The sequence below is a fragment of the Anolis carolinensis genome, chromosome 6 (genome assembly GCF_035594765.1).
Source record: "Anolis carolinensis isolate JA03-04 chromosome 6, rAnoCar3.1.pri, whole genome shotgun sequence".
Lineage (NCBI taxonomy): Eukaryota > Metazoa > Chordata > Lepidosauria > Squamata > Dactyloidae > Anolis > Anolis carolinensis.
Window position 1 is genome coordinate 90837596 of NC_085846.1, and position 25340 is coordinate 90862935.

General features: G+C 39.3%; 2 protein-coding genes across 8 annotated transcripts in view; one reads left to right on the forward strand and one right to left on the reverse strand.

Annotated features, from left to right (window-relative positions):
- The window catches only part of ica1 (islet cell autoantigen 1), a 67953-nt gene extending 62499 nt beyond the window's left edge, over positions 1 to 5454 (forward strand). For all 6 annotated transcript variants that reach the window (XM_008112565.2, XM_008112564.2, XM_008112567.3 and 3 more), the window contains 2 exons: positions 3620 to 3715; positions 4522 to 5454. In XM_008112565.2, the coding sequence (XP_008110772.1) occupies positions 3620 to 3715; positions 4522 to 4643 (218 nt within the window). In that variant the 3' untranslated portion in view covers positions 4644 to 5454. The remainder of the gene's footprint in view (positions 1 to 3619; positions 3716 to 4521) is intronic.
- A 6340-nt stretch (positions 5455 to 11794) lies between these two features.
- The window catches only part of glcci1 (glucocorticoid induced 1), a 54067-nt gene continuing 40521 nt past the window's right edge, over positions 11795 to 25340 (reverse strand). The window contains exons 7-8 of one of the 2 annotated variants that reach the window (XM_062984525.1): positions 20218 to 20338; positions 11795 to 19183 (exon numbers count right to left, since the gene is read on the reverse strand). In XM_062984525.1, the coding sequence (XP_062840595.1) occupies positions 18835 to 19183; positions 20218 to 20338 (470 nt within the window). In that variant the 3' untranslated portion in view covers positions 11795 to 18834. The remainder of the gene's footprint in view (positions 19184 to 20217; positions 20339 to 25340) is intronic. The other variant, XM_062984526.1, reaches the window with a different exon arrangement.

Genomic DNA, 25340 nt, shown 5'->3' on the forward strand with positions numbered 1-25340 from the left:
AGGGACCTTTTCAAGACTAACAGGCCAAAGATAAGAGCAATAAGGCCTCAGTGATTTGAATCCAAGTATTTTGGCGTAATAGGTCTATGGGCAGAGACATAAACTGAATTCTCAGTCTAGTATAAATGCTTAATGGAGTAGAAGTATTAGACATTTTAAGTATAGGGCAGCTGGCATAATGAAGAGACTAAGGGCAAACTACACATGAAGTGTGAGATCTGTGTACAACTTCTCCCACAGCAGTGACATTAAAAACAGCACTTGGGGACAGTAGGGAGTAAATTTCAAAGCCAACAGAGAGAACTGGTTCATGTTGTTCTTACATGTGGCAAATAGTATCTAAGATGTAAGTATCATGTAAGTATCTAAGAACAGGTGAGAAAAAAGGAAATGGAGTTGGGACTCTAAATGCAGCTGGGCAGATACCTGTGCACAGGAACAAGGAAAACTACTGTAATAATCAAGAAAAAATAGATAATAACAACAGCAACAAAAGAAGAACAAGAGATTTTTTCCACATGATCCAAGAAATTAAAAGGAAATTTAAGCCAAGAGCTTAGATGCTCTTGGCTTAAAGGGAGCACATTAGTTGATCAAGTAGAAACAAAAAGACAATGGAAATAATATGCTGAAAAAATAAAAGATGATATTTGAAGATGAACCTACAATTTTAGGAAAAGAAGTGGAAGTGCACACAAAGCACTGAGGAGAAATAACTCACCAGGAATAGCTGGCCTACTAATACAGCTGCTTCAGGCTCTAGAGGTAGAATCTACTCTTCTTACTAAATTCTGTCCACAAATACAGAAAACAAATAAATGGCCCACAAATATACATTCCAGTCCCCAAGAAAAAGAGCACTAGGGTTTGCAGTAACCACAGGACCATGCTATTAATTTCCCAGGCAAGCAAAGTGATGCTTAAAATCTGAAAACATAGTTTTTTGCCATCTATGTAGTGAGAAACGCGAGGGATCATACTGCAAACATCTGTTGGATAATGGAACATACCCAAGAATTTTTAAAGAAAATCAGCCTATTGTGTTTCAATCAGCTCTCATTTATAGATTTTAGCAAAATTTTGGATTGTGTAGAATCATCATGAAATACTATAGATTGCTCTTAAATAAATGGATGTATAACAACCATTGGTTTGTTCTGATACTAACCTGTACACAGGACAAGAGACTACCATCAGGACATAATGTGGAGAGATTGCATGGTATCCAATTAGCAGTGGAGTCAGCCAAGGCTGTATTTTATCACCTTATCTGTTTAACTTATATGAAGAGATCTTAAGTAAAGCAAAATTAGACTTGAAGGCATGAAATTGGAGGAAGAATAATTAACAATATCATCAATATATGCAATGACATCATACTTTTAGCAGAAAATAACAAAGGCATGAAATGTTTACTGAAGAAAGTGAAAGACAAAGTATAAAAGCACATTTAAAGTTGAATATTAAGAAAACAAAAATAATGACCACAGATGATATACACAACTGTACATGGCTCAGTGTTCTGTTTCTGAGGTACAACCTTAATCTGCAAAATGCCAGTTAGACTAGGGTGCAACTGTATTCTAGCCATTAAACTGTAAACAGATTTCAATTCGAATTTCTATATACATAATGTGCAGCTCATTATGCTTCTGCTTAAACTATCATTTGGACTTGAGAACAATAGTAGCCAATTTTAGAGGTTCACTTTTTAGCCAAAATGAACAATGTATTGCAAGTTTGTTTGTACATATAAAACAAGATGTAAATAAAATAACAGAATGAAGAGTTTTTAAAACTCCCTATCTTTGGTGGTATAACATGTTAGAACAGATGCTTTTCCTTGCATAAGATCCTACAATCCCTAGTTGTTAAAAAATAAAGATTATTTGTAGTAAACCACATAGTCCAACAGAATCCTGTCAAGCAAATAGGAAACCATTTCTATGAATTTACTTTCTCTTTCTTCACATTGTGGTGTAGTTGTTGTGGTTGACACTTACATCAATATGGAAGAGTGGAGAAAAATGGGCATGGAGTGAGCCATGTCAGGGCCCTGTCTGTACTCAGCAGACAGTGTTTATTGATTAGATAAAAAAGTGGTCTGATTTTTAAAGCTTGTATGCTTGGGTAAGTTATTTTCCGAGTCAAGAGCAACTTGAGAAACTGCAAGTCGCTTCTGGGGTGAGAGAATTGGCCGTCTGCAAGGACATTGCCCAGAGGACGCCCGGATGTTTGATGTTTTACCATCCTTGTGGGAGGCTTCTCTCATGTCCCGCTAGGTAGGTTATAAGTAGGTTGCTTAAATGCCATTTATGTTAGTGGAATTACACAAGCTGAGACTGAGGTTTAGGTGTAATATAAAATCATGGTTTGCGCTAGGTAGGGTGAAGAACCTACACCATAGTTTGCATGGCATAGAGGTGTTTTATTTCAAACATGGGTAAACCCAAATCAACAATATTAAAGGCAGTTTTAAAGTTAAAGGTGGTGGTTACACTTTCTTGTCCCCAAGCCACATAATTGTTGTAGTGCCCCCAAGCCATATCAAAGAAGGGTAAAATTCATAGTAAAGAAGAAAATGATGGAGCCCATGTGTATTTTTACCATACTGCTGTTCATGTATGCAGCCTTTTCCTCTAGCTATTTTTCTAATTTTAGAGACTGCTTTAATACGTAGTACATTCCCTCCCCCCTTCTATTTTATATTAAATTTTATAATAAAAAGTGATCATGTAAATAAGGATGTGTGTTTGGTATCTGGAGTGAGCCTTTTAGTTGCTGCTTCCGTTTTTTAAAATGTAATTGAGGACGAAAGGATTACTTCTCTGTTTGTTTTAGTTTTATACATTGGTACACTTTCTGGCAGGAAAGTCGAGAAGCTTGGCTTCCTTAATGTTTCACTGATAATCTGTTTCATGAACTGCTCTTTGAGCTGATAACTCACAGCAGCTAGTAAACAGTGCTCCTTCACCTCCCCAAATTTCATTCTCTTAGCAATAGAAATACAGCTGGCCTGGGCATAGCTTATGAGACAAAGCTTGAAATAGATCAGTTTTTGGACTATATTTCCTAGAACGTCCAGCAAGCACAACCATTTTATAGTCCAAAAATTGGTATTTCTAATCTCTGGTTCTAGTACAGTAGTCATGCCTGCAGATCTAGCCAAAGGGCTGCTTTTCTTGAGTTCAGAACAGGAACCTGGAAGAACTCCAGCTTGGCATATGAAACAACAAGCAGCAGGCAAGTGAGTGGATGGGTAATCATCTAAAATAACCTGCAGTCACCTTCACGGAGTAAAGGAGAGAGGGACAGGGTTGTTGTTTTCTAGGCAGCCTTGGACAACACAAGAGAGGAACAATTTTATTCCTACTCCACTTTTAGCCAAGGTACACAAAGACAGTTGATTGTAGGGTTTAAACAACATTGTATGCACAACATACGAAGACCTAGTTAAAATTCTGAAAGCAGACTAAATCAACAAATTAACATCCCCATTTTGTTTAATAAATAATTAAGTTTCCAGGAAATACTTTTGAGTGTCACTGCTGTGAGTACTGCAAACTCATTAAGTAATCACTGTTGACTGATGAAATGCAATTCTGTGATTGAATTTCAGGTTGGGCAGCCAGCAGCATCAGCCCTTTGCCTGCACCACAGACACTACCGAAATTCGGCAGCCTGAACATGAGCATCAACAAGACGCCCATGAAAGGTGACCCATCTATTTCTCTGTGACTTCATATTTGTGTATGTGAGACATACATATATGCCTCACTAACACAGCTGTTTGAGAGATTACCATATTATATATATTTTCAGAACTATTTAAAAATGTGTTATTTAAAGAATAATCAGTGTGCAGTTTATATTAATTTGCTATTGGACACTTGTGTTAATTTATTGGTGGCATTTAAAATGCTGCCAATCCCAGTAATGTACATGACTGTCTCTAACCCGAAGGACAGGAAATCCCTAAAATGAGATGGGCGGGAGGAGGGAATGGCATTGTCAGGTGCAGTCACTGTATAGATGTTAGAAAATATTGCATTTGTTTATGCACATATGTATGCATGTGTATAGATTTTTATTGTTGCCCTTTTTGATAAATATATAAATTTTACAATTTTTCAAAAAAAAAAAAGGATATCCCAATAAAAGTTGCAGTATTATATAGCTGTATCATAGTGCATATTGTTTAGCAGGTCATATCTAAAACTATGATCAGCATCCAATGGAAGTAGTCCATATGTGACCCCAAAGCATCCTCTAAATCCTCTGGACATAATTTTCAGGAAACATAAATGTCTTCAGGGTGAGAAAAGTCAGTTGTGACTGTCAAGTAACTCTCAGACTATGAAAGATGAAAGTGACTTTTCCTGAATACATTCTCTGCACTTTTCTTTAGTGGTGCATTCAAAATCGTTTGTTTGTTTGTACCAAAATTCTTTCAAACTAGGTGTCAAGTAAAAATCCTGACTTTGATAAATGGCTTGTCTTTTGTGTGTGTGTGTCTTCCAGGTGCTGCAGGTTCATCTAAAGATCTCACTGCTTGGTATAGCCTCTTTGCCGACCTGGACCCTTTGTCCAATCCAGATGCCGTTGGGAAAACTGATAAAGAGCATGAATTGCTCAATGCATGAGATGTCTGCCCAGGGTAACTTCCACTTTGCCACTCGTAGACAGTGTGCTTTGGGGTTTTAGAAACTTGTAAAAGAAGATCCGTGTGCTCTTGTTCAATTTCTCACGTCTGTGCCATTCTAATAAAAATGAGGAATTGTCCTTCCTCTTCTTTCTTCAGATGAAAGTCACTAGGTCTTGATTTGTATAAAGGATATGCTCCTTCTCCTCTCTCTGTTTCTGTATGTATGTACTGAATGAGACTTTGGTTTAGAGGAAATTGCTACCTAGATTAATGTACTCACTGTAACTTGGCTCTTGGCAGAGAGGTATCAAAGCTAATACAAGAATGAAATATAAATGATAAAGTTATTTTTTATATTTTTTTTCTTTGTGTAAATCAAATAAAATCATGTACTTGGAGGCTGCATGAATCACTTGTACAGACAGACATATTTAATATCCTGCTGCAATACTAAACAATTAAATTTCTATCATTAGTACCCATAGTGAAAGAATCTATACTCTGGGGCTAATATTTATAGAGTTATATTTGAATATCTATGGTTCTAATGTGTGTTCATTCTCTAATTTTAAATTATTAGGCAAACAGCAGACCATCAGTCCACACAGAGTCCCCAGACTTCGTCATTTCTAGTCTGTTCTGTTGTGCCAGCAGTTTCTGCTGTTAAGATACTGAGCTGTATTGATTTTGCCAACATGTGCATTTATAATATTCATACAGAGCACTTTGCGTCATTGCCAGTTTCATACTCGCATTTTCTTGGATCTGTTGTGACACTCTTCTTTAATAAAGATGGTTTTGACAAAAGACTCTTCTTTTCCTACTGAAATGGGGAATTCGACCAATGGAAACATAGAATCATAGAGTTGGAAGAGACCTCATGGGCCATCCAGTCCAACCCCCTGCCAAGAAGCAGGAAAGTCACATTCAAAGCACCACTGACAGATGGCCATCCAGCTTCTGCCTAAAAGTCTCCAAAGGAACCTCCACCACAGCCCGGGGCAGAGTGTTCCACTGCCGAACAGCTCTCACAGTGAGGAAGTTCTTCCTAATGTTCAGGTGGAATCACCTTTCCTGTAGTTTGAAGCCATTGTTCCACATCCTAGTCTCCAGGGCAGCAGAAAACAAGCTTGCTCCCACCTCCCTATGACTTCCCCTTATACATGGCTATCATGTCTCCCCTCAGCCTTCTCTTCTGCAGGCTAAACATGCCCAGATCTTTAAGCCGCTTCTCATAGGGCTTGTTCTCCAGACCCTTGATCATTTTAGTCGCCCTCCTCTGGAAACATTCCAGCTTGTCAACATCTCCCTTCAATTGCAGTGCACAGAATTGGACACAGTATTTCAAGTGTGATCTGACCAAGGCAGAATAGAGGCATAGCATGACTTCCCTGAATCTAGACACTATACTCCTATTTATGCAAATCAAAATCCCATTGGCTTTTTTTGCCACTGCATAACACTGTAGGCTCATGTTTAACTTGTTGTCCATGAGGACTCTCAAGATCTTTTTCATACGTATTGCTGTCAAGCCAGGCATCCCCCTTCTATATCTTTGCATTTCATTTTTTTCTTCATAAGTGGAGTATCTTGCATTTGTCCCTGTTAAACTTCATTTTCTTAGTTTCAGTTCATTTCTCTAATCTGTTAAGATCGTTTTGAGTTACCCAACCCTAGGAATTCATCTCTCCAACCTTTGATAGAGTCAGCACTTTGGATAGTTCCTTCAACAATTCAAATTAAAATCCAGAGTGGAGTCTCCACTGACAAGGATGTGATCAACCTCTATAGGGCTGCGGATAGAAATCTGAGGGGCTGGGGGATAATGTAGTGTCTTGAATCCCTGAATTAATTTTTAGTAATGTTAGGATATGGAGCCCCGGTGGCGCAGTGTGTTAAAGCGCTGAGCTGCTGAACTTGCAGACCGAAAGGTCACAGGTTTGAATCCGAGTGGAGTGAGTGCCTGCTGTTAGCCCCAGCTTCTGCCAACCTAGCAGTTCAAAAACATGCAAATGTGAGTAGATCAATAGGTACCGCTTTGGTGGGAAGGTAACAGCGCTCCATGCAGTCATGCCGGCCACATGACCTTGGAGGTGTCTACAGATGGCGCTGGCTCTTCGGCTTAGAAATGGAGTTGAGCACCAACCCCCAGAGTTGGACACGACCGGACTTAACCTCAGGGGAAACCTTTATCTTTACCTATATCATATTCCATTTATTCTGAAATAAATGAAATTTCAGAATTGAATTATAAGAGCAAGATGCTAACTGAGAATGTGACCTCTTATTGCTAAAATATTTTTAAAATAAATTACATGGCTATCATGTCTCCCCTCAGCCTTCTCTTCTGCAGGCTAAACATGTCCAGCTCTTTAAGCCACTCCTCATAGGGCTTGTTCTCCAGACCCTTGATCATTTTAGTTGCCCTCCTCTGGACACATTCTAGCTTGTCAACATCTTCTTTCAATTACGGTGCCCAGAATTGGACACAGTATTCCAAGTGTGGTCTGACCAAAGTGGAATAGAGGGGTAGCATGACTTCCCTGGATCTAGACACTAGACTCCTGTTGATACAGGCCAAAATCCCATTTGCTTTCTTAGCAGCTGCATCACATTGCTGGCACATGTTTAACTTGTTGTCCACAAGGACTCCAAGATCTTTTTCACATGTACTGCTGTTTAGCCAGGCATCCCCCATTCTGTATCTTTACATTTCCATTTTTTCTGCCGAAATGAAGTATCTTGCATTTGTCCCTGTTGAACTTCATTTTGTTAGTTTCGGCCCATCTCTCTAATCTGTCAAGATCGTTTTGAATTCTGCTCCTGTCTTCTGGAGTGTTGGCTATCCCTTCCAGTTTGGTGTCATCTGCAAACTGGATGATCGTGCCTTCTAACCCTTCGTCTAAGTCGTTAATAAAGATGTTGAACAGAACTGGGCCCAGGATGGAACCCTGTGGCACTCCACTCATGACTTCTTTCCAGGATGAAGAAGATGCATTGGTGAGCACCCTTTGGGTTCATTCGCTTAACCAATTACAGATCCACCTAACTGTAGTTTTGCCTAGCCCACATTTGACTAGCTTGTTCGCCAGAAGGTCATGATACCCATATTTCATCACATAATAGTCTCCATGAACCCCCCTCATTTTTGGGTTTCAAAATTGGTATTTTTGTATTTTTCTCATAATAGTCAAGAGCCATTTGAGGCTGATTTCCCCTTCATTCCTTCTTTCTCCAAAGGCAAGGCAGATTTGTTTTGTTTTTTTAAAAAAACAGAAATGTAGGTCTCTGGAACTTCGCTCTTCCTCCTTCCTCTAAAGAGCTCCATTTCAGATTTTGCAAACTGCCTTGTCTTGGGAGAAAGAATGAAGGGAGGAACAATTTTCCTTTCTCTGAGGCCAAGCAGTTAAAAAAACACAGAAATTGAGCTATTTGTATGAGGTAGGATCATCCCTCCTTTCGGAGATAAGGCAGTTTGTATTTTTTTAAAAAAAAACAGAAACTTGAGAATCAAAGGCAGATTGTTATTTCATTGCACAATAGTCATACCCTTTTTTCTCGATTCCAAAAAAGGGAGGGAGGGTGTGACTATTATGCAATTTGTCAGAAAGTAGAATTCATCACACCCCCTGAAACACATTAATAGGCAAACTAGAATCCTCTTGGTTTAAAGAGCCCATATGGTAGAGTAGTTGAGTGTTGGACTGTGATTCTGGGAGACCAGTGTTCAAATTCCCACTCAGCCATGGAAGCCTATTGGATAACCTTCGGGGAGTCACCCCCTCTCAGCCTCAGAGGAAGGCAACAGCAAACTCCTTTGGAAAAATGCTGCCAAGAAAAATATAGAATAGTTTTGCCTTTGTGTCTTCAAGGCACAAAAAACTTTGCTTAGTAGTTTCTATTTATTTTTGATAACAGGTTATGCATAGCCTCACTTGTACGTATATAGTACATTCTATTGGGTTTCATTTTTAAAAGGCACTCTTTATTGAAAGGCAGGCACATATTGAAGAGAGCCATGAGGTGACAGAGCAGACTTCATCAGACTGTAGGTGGGATTTCCCTTTAGAAAGCTCCCCTATATATTTTTAAAAAGAACAACAAAGCTAACACTTTACACCTTGTAAGAAGAAATCCCATCTCTGGAAGATTGTGTTTCCATTCTTTGCTTAGTTAGCTTTGTACTTCCAGTATATTCGCATGGGAAGATTATTCAAAAATTTGAGCTCTTCTTGGAAAATTGGTACCACAGATTGGGATTATTTGAAAATACAGATACTCCCTGAAGAGGTACAATCCCCCCCCCCCCACATCCTGTTGTATACATACAACCAATTCACCTATACAGATTTCTTTTGCCAGCCAGCCATTTGTTTGTTTGTTTTTATGATTAGTGGTCAAAAAATCCTGAAAATAACATTTATTGGCTTATGCATGGCACAGAATAAGCAAAACTTCTTTGCTGCTGATGGAATTTTGAACATTGACAGCCCATGGAGGATAATTGGTTGTACATTACATTATTTTGGGTGTATTGATTAAAATATCCATTGGAATTCTATATGGCCATTACATACATTATGACATTGCACTGTAGTTATGGTACTACATCGTGAATTTTATCCAAACCTCCAAATCCCATTTGCCAATAAGCAGCTACTGGGATTGAAAAGAGCCGATTTCCCAATCAAAAGGGGCCATCTGATGTCCCATGAGCAAGCTCTAATTTCTCAGGCAAAAGACTTCATCAGCAAATCCACCTTGTAACCAATAAGCAATTGCCTCGATCACCGAGTTGGAAGAGACCATCAGGGCCATTCAGTCCAACCCCTTGGCATGTAAGAACAAACAACTAAAGCACTCCTGACAGATGGCCATCTGTCTTAAAAATACCCAGACTTGGAAGAGGCATATTTCACTGCTGAACAGCTCTTGTAAGGATATTATTCCTAATGTTTCAGCGGAATCTCTTTTCCTGCTATTTGAAACCATTGCTTCATGTCCCAGTCTCTACAGAAGCAGAAAAACAAGCTCGCCTCCTCTTCATTCTGTCATCCTTTTATATATTTAGACATAACTATCATGTGCCTTCTTTTCTATAAGCAAATTATACCCAGCTCCCTAAGTTGTTCCTCATAGGGCTTGCTCTTCAGACCATTGATCATTTTGATCACCCTTCTCTGGACACATTCCAGCGTGTCAACATCTTTCCTAATCCCTGTTGATCCCAGCAGTTGCTCACTGGTAAATTGGAATTGAGGCACTTCCATAGTCCCCATGTAGCTCCTAGTTTAGGGACTACATCGGGATTGTGAATACATAACCACTGTGAATGTGTAACTGTCAATTACATATTTGTAATTGCCCAACAGGATTTCAGCCATCATTTGTGAAATGATCCTTAAACATTGCCACTTGTCCAAAATGGAAAAGACTTTTCATATAATTTGTCCTCTTTTGTCGTTAAAAATACAGGGTGAGAGAAAATCCCAGTACGCATGAACGTCTCACATTGCTAGCATAGCCTCTTTGGTTTACTCTCTAAATATTTTATATTGGTGAAGCCCCATAAGACAGTGACTCAGAGGGGGTTCCAATTACACATTTAGAGCCAAGGCTGGATTCTGCAGGAAGCTGTTGGTGGTCTTGCCAACAAAAAACCCACGCATTCCACAATATATTGCAGATTCTTCTTCATTTCCATCCACTGTTTGGCAGTTTTCAAAAATCCTTGTAAGCTATTATTTTGGTCCCAATGTATGTCAGATCTGGAGCCAGCTAAATGGACTGAAGCTGTAGCTTGCCAGCTTTTGAGAGGTAGAATATTTTATTGGTGGAAAAGGGCTAATGTGAATAGATTGAAATGGCTTTCAAGCAAGCTAATACGCAGCTGTGTCAGACTTAATTAGAGCTGTTTTTAGGTCACAGATCATAGACATCTGAGCTGCAAATGGCTCCCACTCAATCAGGGTATTGTGCAGAGGCTGCCGCAGAAGTGTAACAAAGGTCTGCATTGCCACCAATTCACATCACACTTCAAATACAATAGCTGAACTGCCACAGGATTTGAGACGGGGGAGAATGGGAACTGTATTTGCATCCAGTTCCCCCCCTAAAACCCCTCCCAGTGAATTATGAATAACAACCAATAAAACCAAATGTTTTTTTTAATGGAAAGACATCACTGGCGATAAGTGCTGTACATGCAATGTATATGTTATTGCATTTTGTCTTAAACAATGGTCAGTAGAACAATGAAAGTCTAGAAATGGCACTCGGCAGCCAGGCTGTTTATCTTTAAATTGAGTTCCCAGACTTCTCCTTCATTGAGTTCCCAGACTTATAATTCAAAATGTGGTATGAGATTCTGGTGCTGAGGAGGAGGAGTAATTAAAAGTCATGCTACTGAAGAATATTTTTGTTGCATTTTGCTGTGTTGGCCATGTCCACAGTTTGCTATTTGAATGAACAGGGTTGTTAATCATTCTGTGAATAATTAGTCAATTATTTGACCAGTTTTCTTTGGATTGTGTCTACCTCACTCTAGGTTACTTTGTGATCTGAAATAGGATATTTTAAGGTAAAAATGCCACCAAAGGCTGCATCTAGCTTGGGGATAAGAGATGAAACTGTTGTAAATGCTTAGTTGTTCTTAGATGGAAGTATATTAAAATCTGAAAATAACAGCTAGTATGGTCCCCAGCTAAGAACAGCAGCTTTGTGGATCTTCACATCTATAAGACTGAGAAGCTACAGGAAAATACTAAACAGTATTTTTCACAAATGTTTATGAAAACCTACTTAATTCTGCAAAGATAAAATAATCACGTTTTTGTAGGACTGTAAGTGGTTTAAAAATTTGTGGAAGATGAAATATCTTTTAATTCATTTAATGCCTAAATAAGCAAGGGTCTAGCAATCAGCAAATAAACCATCTGCAAAACTTTAAGGCTGCATTATCTCCTAGGATGATACCAGTTTCATACCGATAGGTACATGGATCCTGTGTTCAATCGTCTCCTAAAGTTTTAATGGGTTCCATCTCATGATTCTTATAACATATATGTTGTCTTGATACATGTTCACAACTTTGGAAATACTTCTTAAATAGTCTTTGTGTTTTACAATACCTTGAAAAAAATACCTTGGTCCAACAAATTAGAAAAAGCTTTTAATAAGAATTATAAGATATACCTTCATCAACAAATTAGACATTTTCTTGGACATAACTTATTTGACAGAGACTTTGGTACCAAATGCAGAAATAGTCAACAGCTGATTTCCCCCCCCCCCCAAAATAATTATCTCCTCCTGGTCACTTTGGGGTTTTCAGAGGAGGTAATGTCCTTGGAAGGTCCTAAAAATGGCCCCTTGTTCTATATGCCAGTCAGCAAGTATCTCAAGAATCAGGTGGCTAGAATACAAGAGCTGTCAGGTATTCATTCAGTCCAGGTCAGGTACAAAATATTTAGCAGGATGAAAGGAGAAGCAAGAAGGTAGCTAATCAGCTGGTCCAGGATTCATTGGGCAAGTCAGCGATAATCCACATAAACAAAGCCAGCAAGCAGTTAGCAGAATCTTAGGACCTCATCCCATGAACTGGGGGGGGGGGGGGGGGGGTGGAGAGCAAATCATATGCCATGGGCTCCTGCTGAGGCTGTCTTCTGGGATGGCCAGCCATCTCACATTTTTTCCCCGTTGAGGTCCATCTTTCTCCAGCTTTCACCTGTTTGGAGTCGGGTATTTTGGGCTCTATTTCCATGTGCTGTGGAAATGGACTACTTACCCTACATCATGTGATGGCCTCTCTGGGACTCCGTTTCCGAAGCACATGGAAACGGAGCCCAAAATTCATGGAATGAGGTCCTTAAACTGTAGCTACTCCAGGGTCAGGAAAACAGAGATGGAAGTCACCAAGTGGGAAGGCTGAAAACAACAAGGTTGTCAGAGGGAACTATGTATGGCAGCTGTTTCAAGGTACCTAATTAGGTCAGTGTCTCCTACTTAACGGTTGGAAATGATGTAATCTCTCTCAATGGATTATGGCAAAATGGTTTTTCACAGTATCTGCAACCTCCTGTTGAGGACCTTCATAAAGTAGTCCATTATGGTGTTGAAAAAGTTGTTTAATGATTATATTACTTTTTTCTTTTTCTGTTACTTTCTCTGTCCTCTTCTCCCTCATACGCACCACTTGTTTTAGAGATTAAGTGAAATCAAAATTGTAGCAATTTGTATTTCAAGGCAAAAGCCTTGAAATATGACTGCCTAGAATGCATCCAAAAACATTTGAAAGTCACTGGAAACATTGCTTGTTACCCCTGCAGAGCAATTTTATTCTTACTCATCACATTACTTTTGAAATACAGCTTTGCTGTACCTTCATGTGTCCTTCTTTCCAACTAAACGTTACAGGCAATTTATTTTATTTCTTCAATGCAGTTAAGTTTTGCTAATGCCAAATACTAATCTATGAGGGAACCATACATAGAATGCTCTTTATATTTCCAGTCGCTCTATCCAATTGGATCTGGCAAAAACAGGTTTTCTTGCCTCTTTTCTCCATAGCAGCTTCTCTAACCCTGAAAATGCTGGAGATCCATAGATCTGACAAAATGTGTGAATTTTGGGTTGCAGTATAGAGGTGCTTCCCAGGAGTGGGGCCTTTCTAATTATGGATTCCAGCTCCAACTACACAACTGGAGTTCAATAGAGCTGAAGTCACTGTTCCTCTCCCTTTTCTCTTTAAACAAAAGCATTTCCTCTGGCATGAGAATATATTTCCTGAATTACTTGTGTGCTTGATGTTTTCCCTTGATGTGATGTTCAAGCTTTTTCTTCTTCAATAATAGTAGCAAAGACGGGCCTTTAGTAGCCATGGAAAATGACAGTGTCCTGTCCCCTTTGTTCCCCCTCACCCCCAGAATGTGCCCTCCCTGACCTTCTCAGAAACTGAATTTGGTTTCCCGTTTGAAAGCGATTCTCCCCTTTTAATATAAGGATTGGCCAATTTAAAGCGGTCAACTCATGGAGACTGAGAGCACCTTTAAAAAGGAACAAGTTCTTTATCTGAATGATGCATGTGCAAAGGACTAAGGAACTAAAAGGCAAGTCCTCAAAATCATGTTCGAATCTCAGCTGTGTGCCATTAGTTCCTTCTGATCCTCCATTTCACCTCTGAAACAGGGGGTACGATACCAGTTTAATATTGTTTTCCAGAGTCCTAGTCAAACTCAAACAGTTATACCACTGGGTCTTCAGAGCTACGATTTCTCCTTAAGATTAGCCACACTGAACTAAGGAGTGTTGCTCCATCTCCAAGATCTTAGTGGAACTTTGCACTTAATAGTCATAATGAAAGAACACAAGTTCCTGACTTGTCTAGTTGGCACTTGGAAGACCCAATCGTAGCAGATTGCTTCTCTGTGCCAACACAAGAATGCAACAATTCTTCTATGAACCTGTTTATTGAACAAACTGCCTGTACCTCAAGGCTGATGCATAGTTAGAAGAGTGGCTGCTACTTCTTTAATAACAAAGAGGCATGTTAAAAGTGCCTGCCAGGAGGCTGATGCCACATTTTGGCTGGTGTCTCTATTCTCCCCCTCTTACTGAGTGCTGTTGGTTTTTGTTTTGTTTTGCAGAGTGTAGTTGAATTTCTGTCCTTCCAAACGGAGGGTGGTTGGCTTCTTGTAAAGGAAATATTTCATTCCTCTTAGCGGTTCCTTTTTCTCTGTAGTGCTATCTGGTCTGACTTGAAAATAGCATCTCTGGATCCTTGTCAGAAATTCCTAATGGGTTCAGCAAGTGGTTCTGCGTTTGAGCACGTTTGGGTTGTCTCAGTTATTTCCCCCCTTTAACTATTGTCTTTGGACATTGTTCTGTTGGCAATGTTTCTAGACAACTTACAAAAGCCAGCAAGTGATGTCAGCTTGAAGTTTCAATTTTTGATTTCTACCCATGTGTTTTATAACATAAAAATATGGAACAAAAGGAAATATTGATTTATCATATGTTAAAGTGGTTTGCCCTCAAGAAGCAGTAATACAAAACAATATTGCTGAGCCAGAAGGGGAAAAGAGATTCTCAGATTATGTTAAAAAGATGTCAGGCTGTAAGCCTGAGAGAGGTCTTCTAGTATTTGTGGTTCAATTACCACCAACATCTGACTGGTCGAACGGTCAAAAGTGATAGTACAGAAAGCAAGGCTCTCTGCCCCCATCTCCAGAGTTTAGGCATGCTTGTATTAAGCATATTATGTTTTACCCTATTTCATGATTAGATGGTCCGGACGGCTCTTTCAGTGGAGTAGAAACAAACAGACAGGCAGCCAATAGAATTGACGTAGTGTTACTAGCGCCGATGGACATGTGCTAAACTAAAGTCCAGCTGCTATGTTCTGGATCAAAGCTTTTTCCCTCAGTGGTGATAGTAATGCATGGGTGAAATCGATTTTTGCTGAATCTGACACTGTGATTAATGTTGCTGGATAAGCATCTCTATTGCGTGCAGACATTTTAGCATTGAAAGCACGGAGCCTTCCCTATTTTATGTCTTTTTTTGTCTTTTATTGACAGTCATACTGACAGAAATTTGGTAAAAATATGGGAGTCCCACCACAGGCCTGCTAGACAGGCCATTTTAGGACTATATGGGTACACTCCTTATTATCTCCATAAAACATGTCCAAGTCCTGCTAATTAGGTGAAAAGAGCAGCTACATCCATAACGTCAGTGCTCTTTTCAGTCTGAGCCAGGGGTTAGGAGCTTTTGGCTCCATACCTCTTGAACTGAATTTCTGAGAAGGCTCCGTTAGCATGTGCAAGGGGGAGGGAGTAGCATTACTGATGTCAAGGCAGTCTGTCCAAAGGCAGTTTGTGCAGATGTATTCCACCAAAGTAGCCACTGAATATAAGATGTGACCTGTTTTTAAAGCTTCAATTTTAGGAAAAATAAATTTTCTTATATTTCTTAGAATTTCCTCTGTATGCACAATGCCTTGTCTTTGATTCAATGCAGCCCATTCTGTGGGGCAAAGAGGGAGTGAGAAGAAACCCAGTCATCTTGTCTGCTTGAGTCTATTTTACTAAGTCTGTGGGCCTATTGGGGAGGCATCAAAAGCAAGAAGCAGTGCTTAGTTTAGCCAGACGATAAATAGCCAGAATGGAGTTTGTAATAGCACTGTGTTCATATAAACTGAAAAGCTTGAAACCATTGCCTTGTCTGAGTGGCTGGCAACTCTCCTTAATCCAGGTTTTCCTCCTGACTCAAACTTTCCAATTCATGATGGCATCCAGAAGGTGCAATCACACTTATGTCCATCAAATTTCCTTTCTTCTGAGAAGATTGAACCAACACACTCTTTTCCTCTCCTTTTATCTTTAATTTTGTCTTTTTAGAAATGTTGTCTTAGATAATGTTTTAGGACGTACTGCTGCAACTTCATATCTGAGCACTGATGATGGGACCCTATCTCTAGATGCCTTAACAGTCTTGATTCTGCAGCCCAAAATGTGGCCTGGAATCACAAAAACAACCCTGAAGGCCACCTTTCCTCTATTTCTGCTATAGACCACATTCTCTCAGAACGTTTAGAATAAGTGCCTCACAGCATTCAAATAAACAAAACACTATATATATTACAGGTTGTAGGGGATGTGTGGAGTTTTTTTCCTAATAATTTTATTTAAATAAGACACAAGAATATCTATACTGAAAAAATACAAAACAAAAGCCACACATTTCCTCATGTAAAGCAATATTGTGTGGTAATCTGAATACTGTTTAGCACAGTGGCTAGAAATAGCAGTACATCTATGTACAAAACTCCTGAAACAAGATTTGACAACCTTCTACAGCTGTATGTACGATATATTAGAGATCAACAACTGCTGGGAAATTTACATAGCAAAGCATTAGCTTTAACACATTTGATTCAGAACCTTCGAAAACACTAATAACAAATGCATGTTGACAATTAATATGCAGTTTTTCGTGGGAAAACAGAACAAATTATATCACTGCCAATGTTGTACACCAAAGTTCATTCTTGATCTAAAGGGCAGCTGATGGAGCTTTCCATAAACTGAAGCATTGCAAACCAAGACTACGTAATTCTATTTTAAAACAAGCATTAAAAAGGAACTTTACTCTTATATTCAACTTTACTGTAGAACCTTAAAGGAACACACATTTGATCACAAGAATGAAACACTTTTCCCTTATGCTTTAAGATATAAACTATATAGTGCTTTCACCGAGGCCTGAGATTAGCAAGGTTAAGACGCCTGTTACTGGACTGGTTTTTTTAAAAACAAAATTAGTGTGTGTAAATGGAACAGATTTAATCTCCCACTCTCAGCATGCTCCTACAGTCATACAACAACTGTACAGAAGCTGTTAAGTCTATACTTCCTAACAAGATATTACCAAATTCTTTGGTGATGATAGGAAGGAAACTGGGCTTTATCTTGCAACAACACACACATGCTATATAATTTCCATATTTCTTTTCTTAGGTACTCTTGATTGAGGCCTTTTCTTGCTCCCCCCCTCCATTCTTCATTGGAAAGTAGTGGAGTGAGTATAAATGCAGCAGCAGTAGCAGCTGCAGCCTTAATCTTTTCAGTTCCTAAACAGAGGAAGCAAGTTTTCTAGACTTGCATAAAGCTACTCCCACAGAACTGAAAGCAAAGATCCAAGAATATTGAGTGCCTCTTGCCTTTGGGCTCCTCTTTGTATTGCAGATTATTATCTCCAAAAGCAGTGCTGTCACAGTTCCAGGGCAGTAGGAAATGCTGCTTGTTGCTCCGAGGCTATGCAGCATCTGCGAAGACAACGCACAGGCTCCAGCACTGTCCACCTGCTTTCAAAGGGTGAGAAATCTCACTGTCAATAGTCTAAACCAGACAGTACTAGCAAAGGCTTTGATAACATAACTATTGCTTTTTCTGTTTTCCTGTTGTTGTTATTTTACAAAATCTTACAAATTTCTTAAGAGATTTCTTTTTAAACACAGGTGCAAAATACCCACTGTACACATAAAATAAATTTAGCTATCCACGTCCTCCCAAAACTGCCTTTTTTTTTGCAACCAGCACATTATTAACAAACATTTTCTCAAAAGAGAAACTAAAAGTTGAATTCTTAAAATGGTAACAGTAGCATTTCATGTCTTTAACTTGCCAACGCAAACATGAGGGGAAAAATCCTGCACCCCAATTGAAACCCGATTATTTATCTTTTCCTGTAATTAAAATGAAAACATTCTTGTCTTGGACTGTTTCTCTCTCTCACACGCCATGGAATGTTTATGTACAATCTAGTACTGTATTCACAAACAGCTTAACAGTCATTAACTGTGCAAACCTGAAACATTTAGATGCGAGTCTACACGCTAAAATGACAGTAAATGCAACAGTTGTAACCACAGGACAATGCAATGTAATGTAATGCAATGCAATGACAGACATCACAATTTGCTGGTTCTCCTCATGTTTTTACCCATGTCAAGGGTAAGTTATTCCTCTAGATCTGAATGCACTTTTCCCAAGAAAGTGGAATGTAATGAGGAAATATGAATGCATAAAATAATGAAAGGCAGAAGAGTGATGTACCCTCTTTAGCTTTTTAGCTGTAAAATATTTTATATCCCAACGTGATATACATTCCAAGTTACCTGAGTTTAGACTTCGAGAGAAGTACCTGAAGCTAGGCCATAGGGTGGGCACTGTGCAACTGGTGTGGCCATATATTTTTCTTTTTTGCATTGTATGTATTACAGAAGTTCAAAACATAAATACCTGGATAAATTGTAAACATAATCCTGACGTACAATATTTTCCATAGAACACAACACAGCAAGACATTTTCTATTTAGACAGGCAACCTTTGTTTGATATAGAGCTTATTTATACTGTAGAATTTGAAACAGGACACAGTACTAATCTGGCCAAACATTCTATGAAATGCATAGTCTCCACTTAAAATGCTTAATGATACACAGATCCTGCAAACATTCTGTTCCTCCCACCCGAAGATGCGCAACACACGAATGCTGAGTAAGAGCATTCTGTCCCTGCCATGAACAGCACTGAAAAAGAGAAAGAAGCTGATAAGTAGCTTTGTTTTGTTTTCTGGAAAAATTGCCACTCATGCAATTGAGTTTCAAACCGACACTCTGCCATGATCTAAATTATTACGTAATTTTGAGGAAGGGGATGGTCTTCAGACTGCAGGTCTTGTAAAAGCTGTGGTGGCTGCTGGGATGGCTGTTGGACTAAGACCTCCGAAGTGTCCACTGCGCTGGTGTCATCCGACAGAGAGGAGAAAGAGACCCGAGAGGAAAGCTGCTCAACAGTCAGAGTACTTAAAGCGGTGCTTTGACCAGAATTTGGAGAGCTCTTAAGCATTAGGTCAGAAGCAGGTAGTAAAGGACCCAGAAGTTTTACAGGACAGAAAGCTGATCCGGTTGGGATGAAATTAACCTTGTTTTTGTCAGGACATGAAAAGAGAGGGGCTGAGACAGGCTGACGAGTCCTATAACAAAATGGGTGCAAAAGAAATTAAAGTTAAACAGCTGAACACGGTTGGATGTGGTATAATGTAGGTTTTGTATGTTGCTAAAATATGAGTGACACGGAATGGAATTATCTGACGAATGGGCAAACATCTTCCATATTGGTAGTCAGCTGACTGATTCACAGCAATAAATAATAAGTATAGAAAAAATCCCAACTAGAGAGCAATAAGAGTATCTACAGGTTTTAGCAATGATTTTAATACACTATCAAGGTTGTAAATCCAGCCATGTGCATTTTATCAACAGAAAACTCCCAGCACTAAATACATGAAACAGCTGCATCCTATGAAACAGCCATCCTTCTTCCCTTAACTCTCTTTGTAATAAACCAGCAATACTTCTTCATTTTCTAAGCAGATTCTTCTGCTATAAGTCCAGAAACCATCTTTACTGGGGCTAAAATAACATATTGGGGCTTCAGCTACTTGCCTATGCAACAAGAACTTGCCTTCCTACTCCAACAAATTGCCTTATTTCTAGCTCCTGATAAATGTATAAAGAAAAGGGAGAACAGGGGCTCTATTGCATTTATTCTATATTTATTAGCCATCTCAGTCTCTCTTAGATACATATAGGCAGACACATACACACACGTAGCCGTATCTCAAGGAAACTATCAAGTTTCACTGAAAGAACTCTAGCCATAGTTGCTGCTGTCAAACCTTAAGAACTAAAGAGCTAAATTATTATCCTTTCAAAGGAAGATTGATGCAGGTTACAGTATGTTTGTTAGAATATTAAAGAAACCATGGCTCAGCTAGCATTTCCCCCTTGGTTATATTTTTATAAATATGGATCACATGGTTAAGAATAAAAATGTTCCATTCTCTGTTACAGAAACACTTCAACTCCTTCTCTGTGCAAAACCGGCAAGAGTGCTTTGCTTCTGTCTCATCAGCTGGAGTACTTTATTCATCTGCAGTTGAAAAAGGTCCAGTGAAAAGGTTTCCTGTGTTTGCAGATCCCAGCTGATATAAAAAGCATTACTTACGACATTTCCTCAAAGACCTTCACTCGCTCACATCCCTCTGGGGGCTCTCGTTTGAACATGTAGCTGTTGTTGGGTTTAGGAGAGGAGGCATACTTGGGCAACGGTGAGCTACTCCCACTGTCTGAAAATTTAAAGCAGTTGTATTACTAGGGATTGAGAGTGCTTTTTAATTAAATCTGATTTCCAAACATGGTGGCTTTTTCACAACTTTAACACTAGTGCCTGTTTATTTCAAATTATTGAACTTCTTTCACTGTAGGCTGCTTCTAGCACTCTGGTATAGCACATTTCTTCTGAATAAAGGCTTTAGTAAAGCCACAATCTTCTGTGTACTAGTGCATAATCGGAAGGTATTTTTTATCCCAATGCTACAAACTGAATAAAGCAAAGCTATAATCCTGGAAACAAATAAGTTCTTCATTATGCATTTCAGAAATATAAATGATCAGGTCAATAGGTATACTATAGGTATACTATATGAAAAAGGCAGGTGGTTAATGATAATATAGCGTTCATCTGTGCCTTGTCAATGCATAAATCCTGTAACTAGAAAATGTCATAAGTAGCTTCTGAAATACAAAATCATTTTGAAATTTTGTTAATGATAGTGTCATATACAGAAAGAAGCCTAAAAAGAAAAAAAAGTACCTGTATAATGCCAATGCTTCAATACGCTATGTAAATTAATTCTATTTGCTTTTCAAGGATAACACTCCACTACATTGTTTTTGGTAACCCTTCTTTCACCTTCGAATATATAGTACACCAAGAGAGAGAGCTAGTATGCTTTTCACCAAGCATACCTCTAAGAATGACTTACTGAAAAATATTCAGTACATGAGAAGAGAACTGGAGTGTTGTCTTCTAGATAATTATCTTCCATATGTATTTCAAAATATGACATCAAAATTAAAAACCTTGTAATATCAAAAAGTAGTATTCCCACTATTTGATGTCTGTGGTAATAACATCTGAATTCTCCAGAAGTTCAGGCATGTTTACACATTTTAGGGATGAATAAGCAGAGGTAAAAATTAATTACTGTACTTCTTCAATTCTAAGATACCATCAGTTGTAAGATGGACCCTAATTTCAGTTCCATCACCAACAACAAAAATATGTAAGATGCATCCGCGATCCTAAGATGCATCTAAATTTGAAAGATGTTTATATAGGGAAATATTGTGTCTTAGAATTGAAGAAACACAGTAGATAAAAATAAATGATCCTACCAGATGTAGAACTCCCAGGTTATCTCTTTTTCATCCTAGAATAGGTGATCATATAAATAGTCACGGAGAAAATTCTATGTATTTATATACTATTACACTGAAGATGTAGAAGATTGTAACTTTCTCCGATCCTCCATAGTAATAGAAAGAATAAGGAGAGGTTGCTTATCTGGAACTGTATTTCTCCTAGTGTTCTTCTGTGAATTCACACAATTGGGTTTGACTGTGCCTGCGCAGGCTCAACAGAAACTTTTCTATAGATCTTTAGCTCATATTTTGGCAGTAACCCTGCCGACTTCTCCGAGGGTATAAAGGGGTACCCTGGCCAGAATCTCCCCAGTTCCTAGGCGGCAGCTGCAGGTAGAAAGGGGGAGGAACATGATAGCATGTTTGTGTGAATTCATAGAGGACTACTAAAAAAAACAGTTACAGGTAAGCAACAAATCCTCCTTCTTTATGGTCTCGTGAATCACATAATTGGAGACTAGCAAGCTATTAAGTTAAGTTTGGCAGGAATGACAAACCTACGCAGATGTAGTGCAAAAGACACATGTCACATTTACTAGGCAGAACATAAGGATGAACCTGAAGAAAAGGTGAAAGTACAACAGCATGGAACAATATAATGTGTCCTGTTGTCAACTGAGATGGTCGTTGAGGTAGGAGAAATTGAACACTTCTGCCATTCTCACCATCTGGTCCAAGAATGCTGAAATGTTGTTGGTCAGTGAAGGAGAACTGATGATTGCTATGTTGGCCTTGGGGAAGAGCTCGAGACAGAGGGAAAGAATGGAGCCAGAGACTTCCAAGTCAGACAACTGTAGGTCATCTTCCATCTGTGGTTGTTGAGGTGGCTGTGGCGGAGAAGGGGCTGGTGCTGATGTCTCAGGATGGCCTGCTGGGCCGGTCTTTGCTGTTCGGCAGCAGAAGTCTGGACTGCTTTAGCTAGCCTCGCAGTCTGGTGGGCCTCTGTCCTCCTGTAGAGGAGTCCCATGCTGTTGGGGGAAAAGCTGCTGTCTTGCAGGAAGTGGGGTGGCCTGAATAATTAGGACTCGGAGTACTGTATGCAGAGAGTACAGTGGCGAGTCTTGGACCTCTCCTTCAGACAGTGGCTCTGGGGGAGGGTCTGGTGATGGGAGTGGCAGTGTAGAGTGGTGTGATGATTTGGCTGATGAGAAGTAGTCGTTTGACTCCGTCCTCAAAAAAGAGGAGGACGCTGGGTCCTGGATCCTCCTCTTTTTCGTGGCTGCCTTTTTTCTGAGCTCCAATTTAAGGACCTTCCCTGAAGTTGGAAGAATTGCCAGCAGACTAAGAGTTGGTGTAGCTTCACCTGTAGCCCTTCTAGTTTCTCCATGGGCTCTCTTAAACACAATCCTCATTGAATATAAGAAGCGCGGAGTGGCTGATATTGATACGGTTGAGCATACCAAAGCTATGGAGCAACCACTGAAGGAGCCGATACATTGATGCGACCACCGAAGGAGCAGATTATTTAGAAGCAGATGGTCTTTGTCTAGTAAACTTAGAAGACTTTGATGCCTTTGAAGAGGCAACGGACGGTGCTGCCAAAGGTACGAGGGACTGCTTGTAGAGAAGGGAACTAAGTTTCACTTCTCTGTTCTTCCTCGCTTGGGTCGTAAAGGCCTGGCAGTGTTGGCAGGTGCTAATGAAGTGAGCCTCCCCAAAGCATTGGATACGTTTGGCAAGCCCATCCGTGTCAGACATCTTGGCGATGCATTGTGAGCACTTCTTGAAGTGCATGGTCGACATGCAGAAAAGATGGCATGGGAAGTACGGAAGATAGTATGGAATTCCTGAAGAGCTGCTGCAGCAGTGGACAAAAAGGAACTGGGTAGCCACTGGCTAGGGTGCCCTTTGATGCTCTGAGAGGAGTGGGTGGGGTTACCGCCAAAAAAAAAAATTTTAGCTTTTTATTTCCTAATGCTTTATTTCAATGCTACTGAAATTGAGTGTGTTACTCCACTGCAATTATTCTTCAGCAATTTAGAGTGATGACTGGTGTTTGCTCATTCTTGTTTGTTTAAGTCATATGAAAATGCACCATTTCCTGGAGTTTCTGTGGTATTTGAGATAATGGAGAAAGATCATGGGGTTGTTCAGAAAACTGAAAACCTCGATATCAAGTTACCACCAAAATTTGAACCAAAGATCTATAGAAAGGTTTCCGTTGAGTCTGCTCAGGCACAGTCAAACCCAACTGTGATTCACAGAGACCAAGAAGTAGTTCACGTTCTTTTTTAGTGTTTAAAAAAACAGCTATAATTTCCCCTTTTTATCACTTACAAAATGTCCTCCTATTCCAACTCATTAAGTAACCACATTCTGATGAGAAAATAAAACCTCACACAAATATAGCAAAAATGAAAGATTTGGCTACCTCAGGGATTTGCCAGTATTAACTTCTTTATTTAATCTAATAAATTATTTCAATGATATCTACTCCCATTTACACAGTATAGCTACTGTGACTATCTACGGAAACATTTCTATTATTGTGCAGTTCTTTAACTTCAAACAACAAGTTTTCCCAGCATTGCTACTATGTATATACAGTGCCATATGCCCCCTAAATCCCTTTTAAAGAACTTCATTTATTTTTAAAAGAGCCAGTCCTATAATTTTTCATATTGGAGCAAATGTGCAGTAAATGTACTTATCAGAAGTGGACTTCTGTTTCGCAGTTCAAAAAATAAAGGCCAAAAACAAGTATCTTTCTTTGTAAAGCAAGGTCTCAAAAGTGAAGCAGCAGGCTGTAAATAGCATAGAGGGTCACCAAACTGAATTCTAATCACTAGCACCCCATGGAGCTGGCACTTTTAATGCAATAAAACTGCTTCTAATCACACTGCAGGCTGGGCCCTTGCTAACCTCCCCTTCCCCACACACACAACAGGTGCCATTAACATTTTTTCCACCTCCTGCTGTGCAAGATCACTCTCCCATCCCAAAGAAGACCATGGGTTCCTTTTGCAGACTTTCTGTTCATTTTCTTTTGAAAATTTCAACCTATTTAAGCCATTCTTTATAGAAATGTAAAGTAAACAGCTGATCTGATCCTAGGAGCAGCAGTGGAGCCTGTGGTCAAAGAACAGCCTCAGACCGAAAAGAAAAGATGCTTTAGAAATGTAAAGCAGGTCTGTGTCTGGCCAGCAGGTTAGTTCTCCCCACGCTTGATCAATTATTAACTTCCATTTTTTATTCAGAGACACAGCCAGACTCAGCTTAAAGCTGATTTACTACTGAAAAGTACAATAGAAATTTAGATGAAGAAAATAAAACCTACGGCAGGGAACAACACCACATAACCTTTTGCTATCATTTTAAATGCCGCTTTTACAAAAGACATTCAAATTGAGCACGTCTCTTTCCAAAACAACTAGTACATGACATTAATCAACTCTTAGGCTGAACCTTCATGGAAGAACCCTAAAGCAAAGACAGCAGACGGCTTGAACAGAGACTGATCCTGTGAATTTTGGATCCAGAACAAAAGTACAGAACTATCTATTCTAGAATGGAGAAGTGGGAAGAGTAAGAATTGTAAATCGTTTATTTCTTTAGACAATTACCCAAAGTACAGAAAAACTGCATAAGATAAATCTGAAGATAGGGTAGGATATGATCAGACTGTAATCACCACTAATGTCTCCCTGAGGGTTTTTTTTTTAGTTTGACTTCTCTCTTCTTCCCATTTCCCCAATCAAAATAGAATGAAAAATACTTTTCTAGAAAGCAAAGGTTCTCCAAAGGGAAATAGGTAGCTCAATGCACAATTCATAGTCATTCCATGGACAGTAAATCACTCTGTATATTATTTCAAGATGTTTCCAGAAAACAGCCTACTCCGTATACATGGTATAAATACATACT